This window comes from Labeo rohita, unplaced genomic scaffold, assembly GCF_022985175.1.
Source record: "Labeo rohita strain BAU-BD-2019 unplaced genomic scaffold, IGBB_LRoh.1.0 scaffold_288, whole genome shotgun sequence".
NCBI classification, from domain to species: domain Eukaryota; kingdom Metazoa; phylum Chordata; class Actinopteri; order Cypriniformes; family Cyprinidae; genus Labeo; species Labeo rohita.
In genome coordinates, this window is record NW_026129188.1 from 67,192 (window position 1) to 89,334 (window position 22,143).

Below are 22,143 nucleotides of genomic sequence, written 5' to 3' on the forward strand. Positions count from 1 at the left end.
GTTGTTTTGTTTAAGCCTTGTTGTTTTGTTTAAGCTGTCTATCGTTACTTTCGCCTGTCTGACCATTCTCCTGCCTCGCCCCTTGGATTACGTACGCCGCTGATCGACCCTCGCCTGTCTATGGGTTATGCTTCGTCTTGCTGTCTAAACACCTGTTTGCCATTGTTTGACCCTGCCTGCCTGACCATGTCTTTGTCTCATCCCATTAATAAAAGTATGCAGATGGATCCGCTCGTCTCTCGTTTCACTCCCACCGTTACAGTATGTTGGTATTGTGGCTTCATTGTATACAGATACATTTATATAAATGTTAACACTTCACAATAAGGTTCATTAGTTAACATTAGTTAACTAGTATAGTTAACATGAACTAAGAATCATCAATACTTCTACAGCAGCTATTAATCTTAATGTTAATTTCAACATTTACTAACACATTATTAAAATCAAAAGTTGTTTGTTAACAATAATGCACTGTGAATTAACATGAACTACCAATGAACGACTACATTTTCATTAATTTACAGTACATTAACAAAGATTAATAAATACTATAATAAAAGTATTGTTCATTGTTCACTCATGTTAGTTAATACATTAGCTAACATGAACAAATGAAACATTATTATATAGTGTTACCATATAAATGTAAACACCTACAGATTTATTTACATCATTGCATGTGTTATTATATTATTAACATTTCTCCAAAATCAAGTTTAAATACCAAGTTTTAAAGCAGCATTTTTTTTTCCGTCATTACCGCCACATCAGAGGCAGTACTTGTATTAAATTTATGTTTTCATCAACTTGCAGGTTATAATGGTACAGTTTTCTGTCGTTCAGTTTTTTTCTGTTATTTTGCCAAAATATCATATTATAAAAGATTCAGCACTTCACACAAGCTATTTGACTGTGACTCGACAACAAATGCTAGACTAAGGCACTCTTCTCCACTCCTCAAATACAAAAAACATTAGCCTTTATAAATATAGTGTTTCTTGAGTAAATAAAACACTGTATTTATTCAGTCAACAGTTCTTTATTTACCTTCAGACTGCAAACAAGCTGAGATGCTCCAAACTGAGAGGTGGGAGGAATAATGAGGTTTGACTGACACTTTGAGGAGCCAATGGAGTTACGAGGTTTAGTGGCATCACTTACTGATCCAGGATCAGTGATCCTTAGCAGTTATTTTTCTGATTTGAGCTTGAGCCTCAGAAATGCTTTGGAAAATGTAGCTTTTGTTGACGCTACTGTGTTACTTAATCAAAAAAAGAGCTTTACTACTGAAAGAGCTTTACTACCACTTTTTGATTCAGAAAACATCGATGCTAACACCATGCTATTGAGAAATGTAATTAACACTGCTTTTTAATCATGTGCTGGAGAGCTTTTCTGTCCTGAACTGTACAACTTCCACACCACTTTCACCTGTACATCTGTAAAAGTTGCTGAGGATTTTGCTTCCCATGCCAAATTACCTCCTTCCTAAGAAATACAGTCACTGCTGGGACTTCCTTACAAGCTTCTGAGTGTTGCGAGACACTCTTTTAAAAATAAAGGTGCTTCACGTTGCCATAGAAGAACCTTTTTTTGTCTAAATGGTTCCATAAAAAGCCTTTAACATCTGAAGAATTTTTCTGGTTTGCTTAGTTGGTGACACTTAATTTCCAGTGATATCATCGACTTGATTGCACAGATACTATTTGAACTGAACTGAGCTGGATGATGACATCACTGGATTCAATGATGAACTTTGAGTGTTGAAAATTGAGTGTTTTCTGTTTTTTTTTTTTTGCATTATTGGCACTATTTTCCTATTTAATACTGTAAAGCTGCTTTGACACAATCTGTATTGTTAAAAGTGCTATAGAAATAAAGGTGACTTGACTGTCACAAGAGGTTCTTTGTGGCGAAAGAAGCTTCTTCAGATTATAAAAAGGTAAGAAAGAGATTGTTCTTTAAAGAAACTTTGACCCTGCAGTGTCAGTTTTAGACCACAGTAACTGGGGGGAACAGGCTGGGGCCACTTGTGCTTTTAGGGGACACACTTTTAAAATTAATCTAAAGCTACTTTAATACAGTATTATCCATTCAGTCATTTTTCACCATGTCATGCATCACTGCAATCTCTAGAATAAGCTATAACAATTTAAACTCAAATGAATGTTTCATCATGTTTCATTTATTTGACAAATAATTTCGCACCTTTATAGATCATGTTAGTTGATCTATAATGAGTGATCAGCAAAGTGATGCAGTAAGGTTTATGTGCGGGATGAATTTTTAGGATAACAAATACAAAATATTTAAATTATAAATAAAATAACATATTAAAAATAACAGACTCAATGTTCAAGTGTCAGACTTTTGGACCTGTTTTTTCTTGTTTTACCCCCATCTTTGTTCCTGAGTTTCCTTATTTGGTCATTTTCCTGTTCTTGTTTAGTTTGATTGCTTTATCTTATGCACCTGTGTTCCTAATTACCCCTTGTCAGAGATTTTCTTAGTATCGGGAGATGAGAGGGTCTGTATTAGTAACTATTGGAGAAAGCATAATGACTAACTTGGATCACGTGTCCCTTAATAACCAATCACATTACAGCACTGACGTCACTGAATTTCAGTCAGAATTGTGCGACATCAATCACGGTTTATGAATATCATAGGAATGAATGAGAAGTGCCGTAAACTGAATCCCACCTGATGCAAAAACATTTTTTTGAGGTAAACTCTGAAAATAGTTCAATCCAAAAGTATTGTTTAGTGTAAAACATGTTGAAGACTCTTTATTCCACACTTTAACAGTTTTACTTACTGGATGAGCTCGTTTAAGAAGCTTCTGTAAACATCGTTAGAAACTATAAAGTGTTTTGGTTTAAACTGTTGAAGTGATTTTAATCATTTTGATTCTTGTATGTGAATGTTACTGACCTCAATCTCTCCAGTTTACAGTGTGAATCCTTCAGTACGTCACATAAGTGATTCACTCCTGTGTTTGTTATTTGATTCCAGCTCAGATCCAGTTCTCTCAGGTGTGATGGGTTTGATTTCAGAGCTGAAGTCAGGATGAGACACTGTTTCTCTGTAATTACGCAATCACACAGGCTGAAAACAGAAAGAGAAAAGACAATGAACCAGATCTATGATGATCAACTTACTAATGTGTTTTCAATCTTCGTTTGCTGACAAATAAACAGTGATATCTGTGTGCAGGCAGGGATGGGCAGTATTTTAGATAAATGTATTTAAAATATGTATTTGAAATACAAAATATTATTTTGTTTTTTGTATTGTAAAGCCTTTGGGAAAAATCTAATGTAATTTGTATTCAAATACATTTAAGATGAGTATTTTGTATTTTCAAAATACATAAAATACTTTGTGCCAATCAACCTCTTTATCAGAGTGCTGATTTAGTTCAGACACACCCCTCCCCCAACCTTAAAGTGCCCCTATTATGCCTTCTCAAATATGTCCTTTCATGCAGTGTGTCATGTAGCTGTATGTAAGGGATAATGTACAGTCAGCCAGTAGTTATCGCAGAAATAAGCCCCGACAGTGTGATCACGCTGAAGGGGCTTATTTCGCGATAACTACAGGCTGCCTGTACATTATCCCGCTTATTACACGGCTACTTGCCACATAAGGAAAAAAAACTGGACATGAATATGAATTTGAAACATTTTATTGTTATTGTATAGTACCGGCTATGCGTTATTACTTTGGAGCGGTTATTATTTGAAAAGAACGAACCTGCAAATGTCTCAACTGACCAATCAGAATCAAGCATTCCAGAGAGCCGTATAATAAGTGAACATAAACTATCTGCAAAGTTGTGCACGACAGTGCACCATAAATAAAGTTATTGTCTATCAGAAAAAAAGAGTCGGCTCACATTTGCCTAAACGAGCCTTCAGGAATTCGAATCTTTTTCTGTTAAGCCACAAGTCACAAAGTAACACATTTGCTTAATGCCCGCCTACGTTCTGCGTCACGAACAACTTGTCCACCCACAAACAGTAAAATTTCCATGTCGTTTATGTCAGGGGTTTTCAAACCTGTCCTGGAGGACCCCCAGCCCTGCACATTTTGTATGTCTCCCTCATCTAACACACCTGATTCCACTGATCAGCTCGTTAGTAGAGACTGCAAAAACTAAATTGGGTGTGACTGATTAGGGAGACATACAAAATGTGTAGGACAGGGGGTCCTCCAGGACTGGTTTGAAAACCCCTGGTTTATTTCACATGAAAATGTACACGTACATTATACAGAAGATGCTGTATCATACGCTGTGAGTAAAACTGTTTTATATTCACTTCCAAAAGATGATGAATCTACAAAGATTGTATTTTCTAGCGATCGTTCAAAATACGTAGTTGTGTATGTTATGTTGTGTAACAACCCTGCACATGTCTTGCTAACCAGCTAAATCACGCTTTTGTAGTTCTGTTGTTCAGCTGTGGACCCACTGTAGTCTGACAATTTGTGATTGATGCAGCTTGTCTGTCTGTCTGTCTGTCTCATTAGTTGAAGTAATGATAAAGGAATGTGGAAAGCGCTGTGCTATGAAACCCATTTGTTGCAATCTCTTCCGCCCTGCGAGGACGGCTTGTTTCTGCCTCGACCAAAGCGGACGTGCAGCGGAGCCGTGTTCAGTGTGAAAGTCGCCTTAATGCATTATACAGTGTTGAAGTTTACAACATAGAGGTGTGCCCGGTTCGCTTACATAAGCAAATTGCGAGCACTTTCCAAGGTAGACGGTGTTAACATGTTGATCAGCCACTTCAGTCGTTTCATCATCAGACTCTGGCTCGAATTGGTATGGTAAAATCGATGCCATCTTTTCTATGTATTGACAAGTATCCAAGGCTGTCATTCAGTTATGGCAATGGGCATTTCGTTCTCCGACACGGTGTATGCTGTAGACCAATCATAAAGGATTGCGCCATCTGACCAATCACAGCAGTGAGGGCTCACGGAAAGGAGGGGTTTAGAGAGACTGATTCTTCGAACTGCTTGGCGCAAGTCATTTAGGAATCATTTAGAAATGGGGTTAAATTAAATCTATTTTTGGAGAAAACTGAAGTGTTTTTTGACCTTGCATACATGTAAACCTGTTTTGGGAGTCTATTAAAACAATATTATCAACCTTTAAAATGGCATAATATTCATGCACGTGAGCTGCCTGCAGCAGAGTCAGCATTGGATCAGCGACTTTTCTCAGTTTTCTGCATTAAGGTAAGGGTGTGATCATGATCAATTCCTTGTTGATTAAAGTTAAAGTGGTCCATCATTCAGATTTGCCTTCAGTAAACATGAAAGAATAAAAAAGCACCGACACATGTAGGAAAAAAAATAGCGTTAGCTGCCTGTTAGCCATTCAGTTTTGATAGTTTTTTTTTAATCTATCAACTAGCTAGTCAAATGTGTTTTGAAACATTACTGCATGTTAGGGCTGGGTGATATGACAGAACTTTATATATCTTAGGCAGCGATGATATAAAGTGTGAATCGATTAAACTTTTCAAAATCGTTTACATAGGCCTAGGTCATTTAGAGCAAATAAATCCTTGCAGTGTTTGGGGAAAAAAATAGTTTTGTTTTTCCTACAGGGCAGGGCAAGGAAAGATAATTTCTAATCAGTAGTACACATCTAAATGTTTTTGTTTTGCATTCAGAATATGTCCAGATATATTTCAGCCTAATAGGGATTACTGCACTTGATGGCCAATTTCACATGTATTTTGTGTATTTTAAACATACAAAATACTGTATTTGTATTTAAATAATTTTTTTTACACAGTATTTTGTATTTGTATTTAAATACATTTTTACACTCAGTATTTTGTATTTTTATTTTAAATACATTTCTATGTATTTATGCCCATCTCTGTGTGCAGGTAACATGGAGAAAGACTACGAGAAGGGTCTGGCTGCAGACATCTGCGCCTGCACTCTCAGACAACTGCACTTCCAGAATTGACGTCACTTGCAGTCGATTTTATTTTTACTTTATTTTAGTTATTTATTTTTTTAATTTAATTTCTCAACATTTTACAACAGTAGCCAGGTGGTGAAGACAAGAAAAAAGAAACTAAATTACAATGTCACTCGCAATCGCCACCTGCACTCTCAGCTACCTGCACGTCACTTGCAATCCACACAAATGGTGCATGTTGCCAATGGAGACAAGACATAGTTTAACGATTAAAACTAATTTAGCATAACATACAGGGTCCTGCAAGTCATCTGTAGAAGATACAAGACCCGCATATCCATGGCCACAGACCAGCAGAATATGAACGAATATGAATATGAAGCAAAATATGAACGAGAGATTATGAAGTCTTTCGTTAAGCGTTTTTCTCCCGTAGATTAACACTTAATATGGCTTAATGTATTAAGATGCAATTAAAAGATAAAATTCGATATACAGTTTATTAATATAATGTATATAGGCTATATGGTGTTTTCCTTCGCAAAACATGGCATAATGTGTCATAACGGATTAAGATACTAAACTCAATATGCTCCTATTCATTATTAGAACAACTACACACAAGCAGGTGAGCCCAGAATAAACGCAACGCCGCGTACATTCGCGTTTTCCCATAAAGAATAATCTCTACAGCTGTTTTATATCATTGTCTTTTGTTTATATTGATTTTCTATGGGAGGAAAACGTCTATTAACGCATTGCGTTCACGTCTGCTTGCCTATACAGAGTTGGTCTTTTTTATATCACATAATGCCTTTCTGCTGGTATATCGTTTGACAACAGTAAGGTTTATACTGAATTTGGTCTTTATCATCTTAGTCCGTTTTGCCACATCGGTCGATTACTGCGGTCAGGCCAGCCTCCACTTAGAAAAACACGGTCATTCTAGCCGCCACTTTATTTTGAGGTGCAGGCATATACTACGCGTTAAGGTAATAGCGTGCAAAAACCTACAGTCGTGGCCAAAAGTTTTGAGAATGACACAAATATTAGTTTTCACAATGTTTGCTGCTAAACTGCTTTTAGATCTTTGTTTCAGTTGTTTCTGTGATGTACTGATATATAATTACAAGCACTTCATACGTTTCAAAGGCTTTTATTAACAATTACATGACATTTATGCAAAGAGTCAGTATTTGCAGTGTTGGCCCTTCTTTTTCAGGACCTCTGCAATTCGACTGGGCATGCTCTCAATCAACTTCTGGGCTGTCCTGACTGATAGCAACCCATTCTTTCATATTTACTTCTTGCACAGTAAAAATAGATGGGTTATTTTTTTAACCCAATAGATGGGTTACACATATTGGGTCACTGTGTTGGGTTATTTTCTAAAACGTTGGGTTATTTTTTTAAACATCGTTGGGTTGTTTTTAATAATAACCCAGCGTTGGGTTTAATTGGTTCCCGCCGCGACAGTTCAAATTTTAACGGTCGACGGTGTCTGACGACAGAAGAAGCTGCTGCTGCATCAGTGTGAGGTGAGTAATAGTGTTTTAATAACTCTTATAACATTATACTTATACGAAGAACGTGAAATGCACTTCAAAATTGAACTTTTGTTGTTGTATGTTTGTTTTTTTTAACAAACTTGTAGTTTCCTTTAGTCAGTGTATTTTAACGTAACTGCGGAGAATGAGCTCGATTGTAAACGAATAACTTTAACGTTAACTTAGCTGTCCCAGTTAGGTCGCTAGCAGTAATAAAGTAAATAAAAATTAGCAGAAAGTTGTAAAACTATTTAGAGATGTATTACAGTAACCTAAAGTTAATAATGTATGGTGAAATGTATATAAGACCACTTATGTTACTGAAATCACCGTCTACTATTACTACAGGTTTAATATTATTTTACAGCTGATGAGGGGATCTAGACATACGGTTTCTTACTACTTGTTTGGTCGCAATAATGGTTATCACATTTAACTTTATATGGGAAATGGCTAATGCTAAATGACACATTGGTGTTGAGAACCGCGCCGCACGGACCTTTCAACTTCGGTCCAGTATGTAACGTTATCTCAGCGGCAGCTCAGAGAGATGCGCTCAAATTCAGTGAATTCTCTGTTAGAAAAGTCTAAAAATAATCAGATTTTCCCAAAAGAAAGACGTGATGGGAGAAACGAAGCTTTTCAAAGTTTCGAATCAATTAAACGAATCGCTTCGCAAAATGATTCACTGCTTCTAATCGTTCGTGACACAACGGCGACGCCTGCTGCTCAAAACAGGGCAAGCGTCAGTTGTTTGGAAAGCGAGCACTAATTGTAATAACACTAAATGTGTATTTATGGTTTATTTACATTGAATATTGTTATGCATATATTAAAATCGCCTCTAATTACAGCCATTTCTCATATAAAGCTATGACAGATGCATGTTTTTTAAATGTGTACTAAATGTGTTTTTACTTATTTTTAGACATTGGGTGAAGGGACAACTACAACAGTGGAATCTCATACATTAAACATCCACATGCCAATTAACTGAAATATTTCAAGGTAAGTAAACCATTTATATTAGTGATCCATATACATTACCAGTCAAAAGTTTTTGGACAGCAAGATTTTTAATGTTTTTAAAGAATTCCCTTCTCTCTAAGCCTACATTTATTTGATCCAGCATTTCAGGATCCAAAACAGCATTTAAAATAACTGCTTTCTATTTGAATATATTTTAAAATGTAATTGTCCAGTCTCTTCAAAGCTTTTAAAATAGAAAGCAGTTATTTAAAATAGTAAAAATATTTCACAATATTACTGCTTTTACTGTATTTTGGCTCAAATAAATACAGGCTTAGTGAGTAGAAAAGAATTCTTTAAAAATCTTACTGTTCAAAAACTTCTGATTAGTAGTGTAGGTTTTCCAACAATTATGAAAAATTTTCTAGTTTATCTGTAAAATGTTTCTTCTTCTGCTTCATCTTATCACAGAGGAAGGAGTCAATGAAGGAAGTTTTATGCAACCGGATGACACCAGCATTGCTGCACTAACTCTAAGAACTCCTCCCAAGTTTTGAGCATTTTCAACGGTGAAGCAGTGGAACAGAAGACCTTACTACAAGCAGTGGATCTGTGTTTCAAACATTTCTACATGTATGACATCAACTACCCAAAGCCCCCTGCACTCATTTGCAGCTTTAATATTCCAGGAGTTCCTTCAACACGTTACCTCTTCCTTAGAAACTTTGTATTTATTGATCAGTAAAAACTTTTTATGTTGCTGATTATCAGCAAGTCCAGCAGCCAGCAGATTTACTTAGTTTTATTTTTATTATTGTTATTATTATTATTATTATGATTATTATTACTTGTGTTTATGATTTTTTATTTTTGTTTTATTGATAAAGGTTTGTATGTTATGTTTGTTTTATTTTTGCACATTTGTATGTGTTGATATAAATAAATATGAATTGATACACATTTATGACCCTGGACAACAAAACCAGTCATAAGTATTATGGGTACATTTGCAGAAATAGCCAAAATTGCATTGCATGGGTCAAAATTATCAAATTTTCTTTCATGCCAAAAATCATTAGAACATTAAGTAAAGATCATGTTCCATGAAGATATCTCCTACCATAAGTATATCGAAACTGAATGTATTGCTAATGTATTGCTATGTATTGCTAATAACTTTGCAATTTTCTCAATATTTAGATTTTTTTGCACCCTCAGATTCCAGATTTTCAAATAGTTGTTCTATCCTATCAAACCACATATTAATAGAAAGCTTATTTATTGAGCTTTCAGATGATGTTTACATTTAAATACAAAAAAACTTGACCCTTATGACGATTTTGTGGACCAGAGTCACATTTGTTGGTTTTGAATTCAGTGTACATCTTGAAAATATGTCAGTTGTATGTGCATATTTGTGTGTTTTGAATGTATTATATTTTCACATTCTTGTACACTTATTTTGTAAACATTTGCAGTATGACTGTTTTACATTTAAAAATATATTTGTAAAAAAATTATTTGCATATTTAAATAAACAAAATATTTATTTGAAAACAAAGTAGTGTTATAGTGTATTTTTATTAATAAATAAATAAATAAATAAATAAAAACTGATATAAATGAATCTAAATAATTAACTCAACTGTTGGGTTACTTTTAACCCAACTGGATTTTAACCCAATTCATTGGGTTAAAATAACCCATAGATGGGAAGGTGCTATACCAACCCATAGTTGGGTTACTAGTTGGGTTATTTTTAACCCAACATTTTTTAGTGAGTGGAGTTTGTCAAATTTAGTGGGTTTGTGTTTGTCCACCCGCCTCTTGAGGATTGACCACAAGTTCTCAATGGGATTAAGATCTGGGGAGTTTCCAGGCCATGGACCCAAAATTTCAACGTTTTGGTCCCCGAGCCACTTAGTTATCACTTTTGCCACTTTTTGGCACGGTGCTCCATCGTGCGGGAAAATGCATTGTTCTTCACCAAACTGTTGTTGGATTGTTGGAAGAAGTTGCTGTTGGAGGGTGTTTTGGTACCATTCTTTATTCATGGCTGTGTTTTTGGGCAAAATTGTGAGTGAGCCCACTCCCTTGGATGAGAGGCAACCCCACACATAAATGGTCTCAGGATGCTTTACTGTTGGCATGACACAGGACTGATGGTAGCGCTCAGCTTTTCTTCTCCGGACAAGCCTTTTTCCAGATGCCACAAACAATCGGAAAGAGGCTTCATCAGAGAATATGACTTTGCCCCAGTCCTCAGCAGTCCATTCGCCATACTTTTTGCAGAAGATCAATCTGTCCCTGATGTTTTTTTTTGGAGAGAAGTGACTTCTTTGCTGCCCTTCTTGACACCAGGCCATCTTTCAAAAGTCTTCGCCTCACTGTGCGTGCAGATGCGCTCACACCTGCCTGCTGCCATTCCTGAGCAAGCTCTGCACTGGTGGCACTCCGATCCCGCAGCTGAATCCTCTTTAGGAGACGATCCTGGCGCTTGCTGGACTTTCTTGGACGCCCTGAAGCCTTCTTAACAAGAATTGAACCTCTTTCCTTGAAGTTCTTGATGATCCTATGAATTGTTGATTTAGGTGCAATCTTAGTAGCCACAATATCCTTGCCTGTGAAGCTATTTTTCTGCAACGCAATGATGGCTGCACGCGTTTCTTTGCAGGTCACCATGGTTAACAATGGAAGAACAATGATTTCAAGCATCACCCTCCTTTTAACATGTCAAGTCTGCCATTCTAACCCAATCAGCCTGACATAATGATCTCCAGCCTTGTGCTCGTCAACATTCTCACCTGAGTTGACAAGACGATTACTGAAATGATCTCAGCAGGTCCTTTAATGACAGCAATGAAATGCAGTGAAAAGTTTTTTTCGGGATTAAGTTAATTTTCATGGCAAAGAAGGACTATGCAATTCATCTGATCAGTCTTCATAACATTCTGGAGTATATGCAAATTGCTATTATAAAAACTTAAGCAGCAACTTTTCCAATTTCCAATATTTATGTAATTTTCAAAACTTTTGGCCACGACTGTACATCAATGGAAAAGCGATCTTTAGCTTTCATTTATTGAGCCAGTTACTCTGTCAGTACTGAATGAACCAATTAATAAATTCCAACAAACAAACTAAATAAATAAATGTTTAAAAAACGGTCTGATAACAAATGTTGCTCAAATGTTGAGTAATATTCAATGTAGAATTTCCAAATAATATGAAAATTAATGGCAATTAACAAAATAAAAGCTTTTCATAAACGTGCAAATAATATATTTTTTATATTTTTTTATGTAAATTCACATTATTACTATTATAAATAAAATTCCGTTTCCACAAAATGTGTCACTTTAAATTAGGCTTTTTATTTTTTTTATTTTTTTAAAGACCCAGTGTCAGGACTATCTGAAGCAGCATTACACAATAAAAGTCATCCAAAAAAATATATATAACCAGTTTTGTCTTTGATTTTGAAGAGCTCTAAAAAAGAAACTCCCTGATTGCACAGACCAATTTCAATTCAGATTGACAGTCCAGCCCAGGGTGTCACTCAGACAGTTTTAGGACTATCTGATATGGCATTACATAATAAAAGCCATTCAAAATCTCACATATAATCAGTTTTGTCTTTGATTTTGAAGAGCTTTAAAAAATAAACTCTGTGATTGCACAAACCAGTTTCAGTTCAGATTGACAACCCACTACCCCAGTGTGTCCTTCAACCAGTTTCAGGACTATCAGATTTAGCATTACATAATAAAAGCCTTCCAAAAAAGTCATCTATATTAAGTCGCGTCTTTGAATTTGGATAGCTCTAAAAAAGAAACTCTGTGATTGCACAGACCGATTTTAATTCAGATTAACAGTCCACCACCCCAGGGTGTCACTCAGACAGTTTTAGGCCTATCTGATATAGCATTACATAATAAAAGCCATCCAAAAACTCACATATGATCAGTTTTGTCTGATTTTGAAGAACTCTAAAAAAAACAAACTCTGTGATTGCACGAACCAGTTTCAATTCAGATTGACAGTCCACCACACCAGGGTGTTGTACTGTCAATTTGATTTGAAACTGCTCTGTGCAATCAAGGAGTTTCTTTTTTAGAGCTATCCAAAATGAAAGACAAAATTGGACATATACAGTATGAGTTTTTTGAAGGCTTTTATTATGTAATGCTACATCAGATAGTCCTGAAACTGACTGAGTGACACACTGGGGTGTTGTACTTTGTACTGTCAATCTGAATTGAAACTGGTTTGTGCAATCACAGAGTTTCTTTTTTAGAGCTCTTCAAAAACAAAGACAAAACTGGTCATATGAGATTTTGGAGAGCTTTTATTATGTAATGCTACATCAGATAGTCCTGAAACTGCCTAGGTGACACACTGGGGTATTGTATTGTCAATTTGAATTGAAACTGCTCTGTGCAATCACAGAGTTCCTTTTTTAGAGCTATCCAAAACTGAAGACAAAACTGGTAATTTATGAGTTTTTGGAAGGCTTTTATTATGTAATGCTACATCAGGTAGTCCTGAAACTGGCTAAGGGACACACTCGGGTGGTGGACTTTCAATCTGAATTGAAACTGGTTTGTGCAATCACAGAGTTTATTTTTTAGAGCTCTTCAAAATTAAAGACAAAACTGATTATATGTGAGATTTTGAATGGCTTTTATTATGTAATGCTATATCAAATAGTCTGAAAACTGGTGTGACACCCTGGGGTGGTGAACTGTCAATCTGAATTGAAACTGGTCTGTACAATCACGGAGTTCCTTTTTTAGAGCTATCCAAAATTAAAGACAAAACTGATCATACATAAGTTTTTGGATGGCTTTTATTATGTAATGCCTCATGAGATAGTCCTGAAACTGGCTGAGGGACTCACTGGAATGTTGGACTGTCAATTTGAATTGAAACTTGTTTGTGCAATCACAGAGTTTCTTTTTTAGAGCTCTTCAAAATAAAGACAAAACTAGTTATATATGAGTTTTTGGATGGCTTTTATTATTTAATGCTACATTAGATAGTCCTGACATTGGGACTTTTTTTTTTCCTAGGTTTTTTTTTAATTCTAATTTAAAGTGAAACATTTTGTGGAAACAGGGAGTTTTATTTATAATAATAATAATGTGAATTTACATATGAAAACGGTTATTTGCACGTTTATGAAAGGCTTTTATTTTGTTGTTTCTCATCATTTATTTTTTATATTATTTGGAAATTCTACATTGAATATTACCCAACATTTGAGCAACATTTGTTATCATTCAGCACTGACAGAGTAACTGGCTCAATAAATGAAAGCTAAAGATCGCTTTTCCATTGATGTAGGTTTTTGCACGCTATTACCTCAAAATAAAGTGGCGGCTAGAATGACCCACTGATCTATATAATGACTGGATTGCTCATTGCGTTCTAAACTGCCGTTAGGCAGTGAAATTGAATTCCTCCTTGTATTGAAATTCAAATCTTTGAAATAAAGCTTCACGTCTTTACGTTCATGCAGTATATAGTCAGCGTAACAGAGTTATGATGTGTATATTTTTAATGTGCCTGATTAAGCAACATTTATTTCAGACTCTTAAAGATCACGCAAATTCTGTAATGATTTACTAACATTGCCGTTTCCGAGTAAAATGTTAGGTATATTATGTTGAACTGCAACAAAATTCCAGTTTTTTTTACAAGGCGAATTAAGTTATATGTAAAGCATAAATCTTCATGCAGATTTCTGAATGAGCACTGTCATTTGTAAACATATGTTGAACGTCCGATGTTTATCATGTTCATATAATGTAACAGACTGTAATGTAGGCTATATGAACGTAAATTTTTAATAATCAGAGAGAATTCCCGACATTAAACAAATACCCGTTTACATGCTTAGGGCGTTTTCATTGTGAAAATGTACAGTGAGACTTTCGATATAAAAGCGCTGACTTGTTATGTGATGCTTTCTCATTAAAATCGTAATTTCCTATTCATTCAATAGAATGTATGCGCATACTAGGGAATACTAATATGGCGGCGCGGTGGCTTCACTTTTATGACGTCATGAGCTATCCAGTTCTCTATTATAGATCAGTGGAATGACCATGATTTTTTTAAAAAAGAGGCTGGCCTGACCGCAGTAAGCGTTTGCGCATTCATGGCCATATGCTTGATAGAAGTACATTAAATTAATAAACTATATTACAAATTAATTAATTTGATCGTTTAATGGCACTTAATGTATCTTAATACATTAAGCCATATCAAGTGTTAACGGTTTTCTACGGGAGGAAAAAGCTTAACGAGAGACTTTGCACATTGCGTTCATAGTGGCGTGCGGGACACCCCCGCAGCCCCCGCACTTATCATATGAACTACTTCTAAGACAACCGCGCAGTAATGAAAGAGGATATTTTTACGCTTAAAGTGGCTTACGGAGCCCCACACATGACAGGAAAAAAATTAAATCATCCGCACAGTATTATATATAAAAAAAAATCGTTGATTTGATCCGACTAAATCCTGCTTACGATTTAGTAATGCCGTGTGCACGACTTAGTAAAATCAGGAAACGAATATTCGTGCGCACAATTCAGTAAAATGAGAAAACGAATTCGTTCAGACAATTTAATTTGTTTTGTCCTGCATGTCATGTGCGGGGTTCTGTATGCTTTAAGCAGGGCTTAAACCAAAAAAAAAAAAAAAAAATCTGTTCACTCCGAATAGAATCGGTATTTTCTGTTCATGCGTTTCTCTGTATTACTACCGTTTAGTATTTTCTTTAGGGTACTCAAAAAGAAAGAAAAAAAAAAAAAAAAAAAAACATGAAGAGATTCTTGATCTGATAACCTATCGTGCCCTTAGCCACAGCCAATACAGCATCATCTTTTTTAGATTTTGGCCAAATTTTTAAACGAAATAAAAAACTTTCAATGCTTTAAAAGACATTAAAGTATTTTTTTTTCAAGACATTTAAAATGTTTGCTGTATAGTTAAAATCACGCTACTTGTAAAAAAAAAAAAAAAAAAAAAAAAGATCGTTTTGAAAAAACAGGTTGCATGTAATTATCACATTCAGAAATAGCTGATGTAGGCTAATATACGGGTAGCCTAAATCAAAATGTTTACAAACATTATAAACACAACTAGGCTTTTATTTTATTCCCTTCTCTCCACACCTAATTATCCACTACATTATCATTTGCAAAGGCTATAACAGCACATTGAGGCGCTGGTCACGCTAAATGGAACAACTGACTATTTAAATTAAACAGTGTAACTTTTTTTGTTTTTTAAAATGTATTTTATTTTGATAATAAACAGGCTGCAATGTCAAGGTAGCAAAAATGTTGTGTGTGTGCGTGAGGCGCCAGCGCGATCACTGCATTGTTTTCCCAACTGTTAACTCATAATTTAGTCATACCAATGCTGGTTGCTCATACAAGCAAGATATCATTCATCACTGTGAAGCTTTGTTTAAAAAAAAAAAAAAAGTAAAGTAAAGAAAAGAAAAAAAATAAGAAAACCGTAAAAAGCTTTTACAAAATAAAGAAAAGGGCTTTCCGCCTCGTTTACGTGAACTTTGGATAGTGTCACAATGAATCGAAATTCAGCACATTTTCCCCTTTTGTTTTGTTAACCTGTTAATGATTTAAGTGAAATATATTTATATGTTTTTGTGCCCTGGTCCGCTGCTGCGCTTCTCTGACAATGGCAGCGGAAATCATCACCATATTTTGCCATACAATTTATCATTCGTTCTCGAAACTGAAAGTGATCAAGACATTTCTCCGGAGCACAATGTTAACTGTGAGATCAGTTATGTAAATGGGAGAGACATACTCAGGTGCCCAATATGTGTTGCCCAATGATGAATTTGGTGCAAATAGTCCAAAAAGTTTTGTTCCATCCAGCGGGACCAGCGCCTTACTGTGTTTTAGATTACATCAGCTATTTCTGAATGTGATAATTAAATGCGCAGTATGTTTTTCAAAACGTTTTTTTTCAAGTAGCGTGTTTTCAACTATACAGCAAACATTTGAAATCTCGTGAAAAAAATACTTTAATGTCAACTGGTGCCCAATGATGAATTTTCGTGCATGACATCGCTGCCGGTGGGAGGGGCCCCATCTCCTTCTTTGCGGGGGGCCTCTAAGAAGTGCGGTACGCCACTGCGTTCATATTCTGCTGTTCTGTGTCTTGTTTTTATCTCCTGCAGATGACGTTAGGACCCTGTACGTTATGATATTAAAGTACTTTTAATCGTTTAACGGCCACAGCGTCTTGTCTCTATTGGCAACATGCACCATTTGTGTGGATTGCAAGTGAGGTGCAGGTAGCAGAGAGTGCAGGTGGCGATTGTGAGTGGCATTGTAATTTAGGTTATTTTTTCCTTGTCTTCACCACCTGGCTACTGTGGTAAAATGTTGAGAGATTAAATTAAAAAAATAACTAACTAAAATAAAGTAACAATAAAATCGACTGCAAGTGACCTCACTTCCAGAAGTGCAGTTGTCTGAGAGTGCAGGTGCAAATGTCTGCAGCCAGACCCTATTGAAGACTACACATAGTTCATTTAAATATACTACAAACTACACAAAAGTTACACATGTATGCAAAGGTTAAACATCAGCTAAATTACTCATTAAGACAGGGGTCACCACACTCAGTCCTGGAGGGCCGGTGTCCTACAGAGTTTTGCTCCAACCGTAATCAAACACACCAAGGTCTGAATACTGTAGGTTTACTTGAATCTTCCAGGCAGGTGTGTTGAGGCAAGTTGGAGCAAAACTCTGCAGGACACCGGCCCTCCAGGATCAAGTTTGGCGACCCCTGCATTAAGATGTGAGCTATTTATCCAAGTTACAAGGTTTCACTTGATAACATTAACTACATTAGTTAACATGAACTGATGATGAACAACTACTACAGCATTTAATAACCTTAATGTAAGTTTTAATGTTTACTAATACAGTTTAAAATGAAAAAGTTTTCTGTTAATTAGTTAATACACTGTGAACTGACATGAACATATATTAGCTGTGACATTAGATATATTTAATAGCTAATGTTAACAAATGAAATTGTTACTGTCTACTATTGTCATAAATCACTTTAGTCTCACAGATCAATGTTCAAACATACTGTAGACTAAACAATTACAAGTCAACAACAAAGACAGTCTGCTTATAAAAATATTATTACTTTGCACTTATTTAGGGAAAAAAAGTATTTCCTTAAACTGAAGACATTCAAACTATTTTAAAAAGGCAGTTCATTTGCTTTAGTGCTGCACTGATCAAGATATTTCACTGATTCTTAAAATGCTCTTTTACAATTAATTAATATAGTATTTGCTGCACCAAAATTAGACATTTTACATTTTGCATTTTTTACACTACATCTTTAAATTAAAAGCAGTTGTGAATAGTTGTCAAAAAAGCAAAAAGTTTATTCTTGAAAAATCAGTGCTCAATATTAATAATTTTATAAATCTAAACATTTTTTGAGATAAAAAAAAAAAAAAAAACATTATTGGGAACAAATAAAACTGTAGCACTAAATCTGGTCAAATGTTACACATTGCTATTTGCATTGTGGTTATAAAATGCATCTTTGAAAAACAATATTTCATGGCCTAATGGTTGCGATTCCCGCACCAGCGGGAATTGTGAATAAACAGCACTCTTTCCACCTTTACCACGAAATTGCTGCTGGAGGAATGGCTGCCCACTGCCGGGTGTGTGTTCACATGTTCACTTCTCAAAAACAATATAAATTTCCACATAAATATATACTATAAAATGTTTTTTTAATAAGGCATCAACATATGATAGATAAAACAAACAGTGCAGCACAAAATGTTTACAGTATTTGCACCTGGTGTGTAAAATGATGTGCTTGAAGAATCAACACAGAGTCACAGCACACAACACTTTACATTAAAAAGTTCAAATCACAAAGGGAAGAGATAGTGATGTGTGGTGTATTATATCTGTGCAACAGTTTATTGAGACTTTTCTTTTAAAGGGGTCATCGGATGCCCATTTTCCACAAGTTGATATGATTCTTTAGGGTCTTAATGAAAAGTCTATAATATACTTTGGTTAAAAATTCTCAATGGTTGTGTAAAATGTGATTATGAAATCTGGTTGCAGTGCACACATAAGGAGAATATTTGCAGATTATCTTCCCTGAAATCTTAAACATGCACAAACTACAAGATTTGAAAATTGTGGCGCATCACACACTACAAGATATTATTAAGATTATCATGAAGGAGGAAGCGCCTCACGTGATCTTACGCAACAGATCGTCATTTTAGCAAATAATGTTTACAAATGTTAGTTAGCATGCTAGCAGCTTTATGCACTCATGCAGTATGTGGAAAACTGACGATTTCACTCCAGAGCTTTCCTTGCTCCATGCGGTTGTGGTATGTTTTCAACATATTATACAGACAGTGTTACTACAAAAACATAAGAAGCAGTTTCCTCCATCTCCACTATCCAATGAACCGTACAGCAGCTGTTTTGCGGTCGTGCATTGGCTGTTGTGAAAGTACTGATGTAATCATAGCCGTGATCATCCTGATTTAAAATCCTGAATATCAAACATGTTTGATATGATCGGGCGGCCCCGATTTGTGTGAGAGCAGATCAGGAGCTGCAAGATTCGATCTGTGAACGTCTCACATTACCAGATAATCTGTGCTGAACATCGGGACCGATCGAGGTGCTCAACAAGATTTTTGCTCCGATTCTTGGAAGGGGAAAATCAGGCTAAAAATCCTGTAGTGTGAGTCTGGCTTTACTCTCTCGCTCCGAATGATGGGTGCACCTAGTTCTCTTATAGACTTATTCTTCTCAGATTTATATGATTTATATGATTTATGGTTAATGACTTATGGTTTATAGATTGATAGATTAAACACAGAAGTTAGACTAACTTAGTTTGATTTAGACTGATTGAGAACACCTTAAATTAAATTTATGTTATTCAGTTTATTTGTGAAATGATTGGATTGAACATGCTTATGAAAATTTAATTTTAATTTTTCAGTTTCAAGTTATGATTCTTCTGTTACTTTTTCATTTCTGAAAACTTATGAATAAATTTGTAACTTCTCCAACCCACCCCGTCTGACATGGATTTGATTTTGCATCACTGACAGACGCAGCAGAGAAAAGTGTTTACATGAACTTTATTGTAAGGACTTAAATATTCATCTGTACCTCACATTAAGCTATCGAATACCTTCAGAAGACTTGGAATATTGTGCACAAAACATTGTGCTTTTAGTGCTTGTATGTATTTTGTGTGGCTTAACAGTAACACAGAACAGTAACACAATATCAGATTTAGATCAGCCCTGTCTGACCAATTTACTTTTCCTAAATTCCTAGTTTATTTCCACTCAGTAATGTTAGTATTAATACATGTCAAACACTCACTTCAGTGTGTTGAGTTGACAGTGTTTATCCTGCAGTAGAGCAGCGATCTGATTCACTCGTGTGTCTCCTAGTTCATGTTCACTCAGATTCAGTTCTCTCAGGAGTAACGGGTTTTTACCCACAATTCCAGTCACATACTGACAGGCTTCATCTGCAGCAGGACCCAAAAACCTGCAGAAGAGAAGATAAAACAGGAATCAATTTATTTAAAGGGGTCATGGGATGCCCATTTTCCACAAGTTGATATGATTCTTTAGGGTCTTAATGAAAAGTCTCTAATATACTTTGATTAAAAATTCTCAATGGTTTTGTAAAACAACACCCTTTTTACCCCTTTTCAAAATCAACTCTGCAAAAATCATCTCATTCTAAGGGGTTGTTCCTTTAAATGCAAATGAGCTCTGCTCGTCCCGCCCCTCTTACATTAGGTGCATTTAGCCGCTAAACTTTCTAACTACCACGTTATAATGAAAGGTGATCGCAAAGATTCATAAAAACCCCTTATACTCACTTCTGCTGTAAGTGAAGCTAAATCATGAATGATTCATGTGAACATAGATGGATATATGTAGATCGGGAGGCACATTCCCTTCACAAACAAACATAATCTACTGCATCTTCAGCTGCTCAGATGTCGGGAGTAAATGACGACCACTATGTTCATTATTACATCCAGCAACACAACACCTCAATCGCTCAATCTGAGATATTCTTGTCTAAATTGCATCCCTGCTCCGGCATCAAAACATGGAAAGTTACTGGACTGTGACAGCTGGTCTGAGGTAAGACGCTCATGTCAATCAACTATTGTGGGAGTGGCCTCTGTCATGTGACGCCACAACGACAGGCATCTGAGAACGGCTCGATTTGAAAAAGGGGATATTATTTTTAGATTAATTAAAAACCACTGCATGGATTTTTATCATTATAGGGTAAATTTGTACATACACTGCCAATTGTCACACATTAATGTTCAAACAACATTGAATTTTATTTTATTGTTTTTGATTAACTACCTTTAATAATGTTGTTTAAACTTAGCATCCGATGACAGTATATAAATAAAGGTGACTTTTAACTGATGTTGATGCAACACATACTTATAATTTATTTTGCATTATTTCATCATCTCTCACCTCAGTGTCTTGAGTTGACAGTTTGGATCCTGTAGTAAATCACTGAGCTCCTTCACTCCTGATTGTCCAGGATCATTTCCTGTGAGATCCAGCTCTATCAGGTGTGAAGGGTTTGATCTCAGAGCTGAAGCCAGAGCTTTATAACCTTCTTCAGTGATACTGCAGTCTGAAAGTCTATAAAAAAAGACAAAACACACACTAAAACAAGACTCCACTCGCATTTATTACACCATTAGGATGTTAACTGTCGCGTCTTCTTCGCTTAGCAAGCAATAATGACTCGTGACGACTTGAATTAAAACAAAAGAACTGCTTTACTGAAATTTCGAGCAGGATTTATACAAAGATGACATTTCTTAACTGCACACACACATACTCTATCGTTCACTTCTTCTTCATTCTTGTGTGCACTTTTAATTCTGAAGCATTATGGGCAACTATTCTTAAAGGGGAACTGCCTAATAAATGACTATATAAACTGTTTCTGTTCTTATTACTGAAAACAACAAATGAAACTTATAGTAAGCATTTATAACCATTAATACTCTAATTTAAGTCACAACATCCTCCCCCCAATAAACAATGATCAACCTAAATCACTAATGCATAAAGCAACTGAACTGGTCTTAACACAGTCCCTGTGGATGTGCGGACAGCACAGGATCTGACTTTCCCATCTCAACCTGGAAACAGCTCTTCAATTTTTCCTAATTTCCAGGTTTGTCTTGGCATGTTGGCATCTCCGATGAGAACAATGTCACCTGTTTTGAGCTCTGTGGGTTTCTGGGGGCTGCAGGAATGTGCAGATTTCAGGTCTAGCAGGTAGTCTTTCCACCAGTGATTCCACAGGTTGGTCATGAGTCTGTTTCTGTATCTCCACCTTCTTGTCATCTCCTCCTTACTCACAGTTAGAGTTGTCAAAAACATAGATATTTCAGCTCTGGTGACTGCACATGTGAACAGAGCGATATAAGCATTGCATAGCACTCAATCATTCTTCACATAGAGCGGACCTGCAAAGTCTACGCCAGTCACTTCGAATGGAGGGGTCTCTGTTATTCGGTCTCGTGGCAGTGGAGCCGTGT

General features: G+C 35.8%; 1 protein-coding gene across 2 annotated transcripts in view; it reads right to left on the reverse strand.

The window, feature by feature from the left end:
- LOC127160096 (ribonuclease inhibitor-like) overlaps nt 1-21,294 on the reverse strand; it is an 81,903-nt gene extending 60,609 nt beyond the window's left edge. Inside the window, exons 1-3 of one of the 2 annotated variants that reach the window (XM_051102757.1) lie at nt 21,059-21,294; nt 19,923-20,093; nt 2,938-3,111 (exon numbers count right to left, since the gene is read on the reverse strand). In XM_051102757.1, coding sequence (XP_050958714.1) covers nt 2,938-3,111; nt 19,923-20,093; nt 21,059-21,279 — 566 coding nt within the window. In that variant the 5' untranslated portion in view covers nt 21,280-21,294. The remainder of the gene's footprint in view (nt 1-2,937; nt 3,112-19,922; nt 20,094-21,058) is intronic. The other variant, XM_051102758.1, reaches the window with a different exon arrangement.
- Between the last annotated feature and the right edge of the window lie 849 nt (nt 21,295-22,143).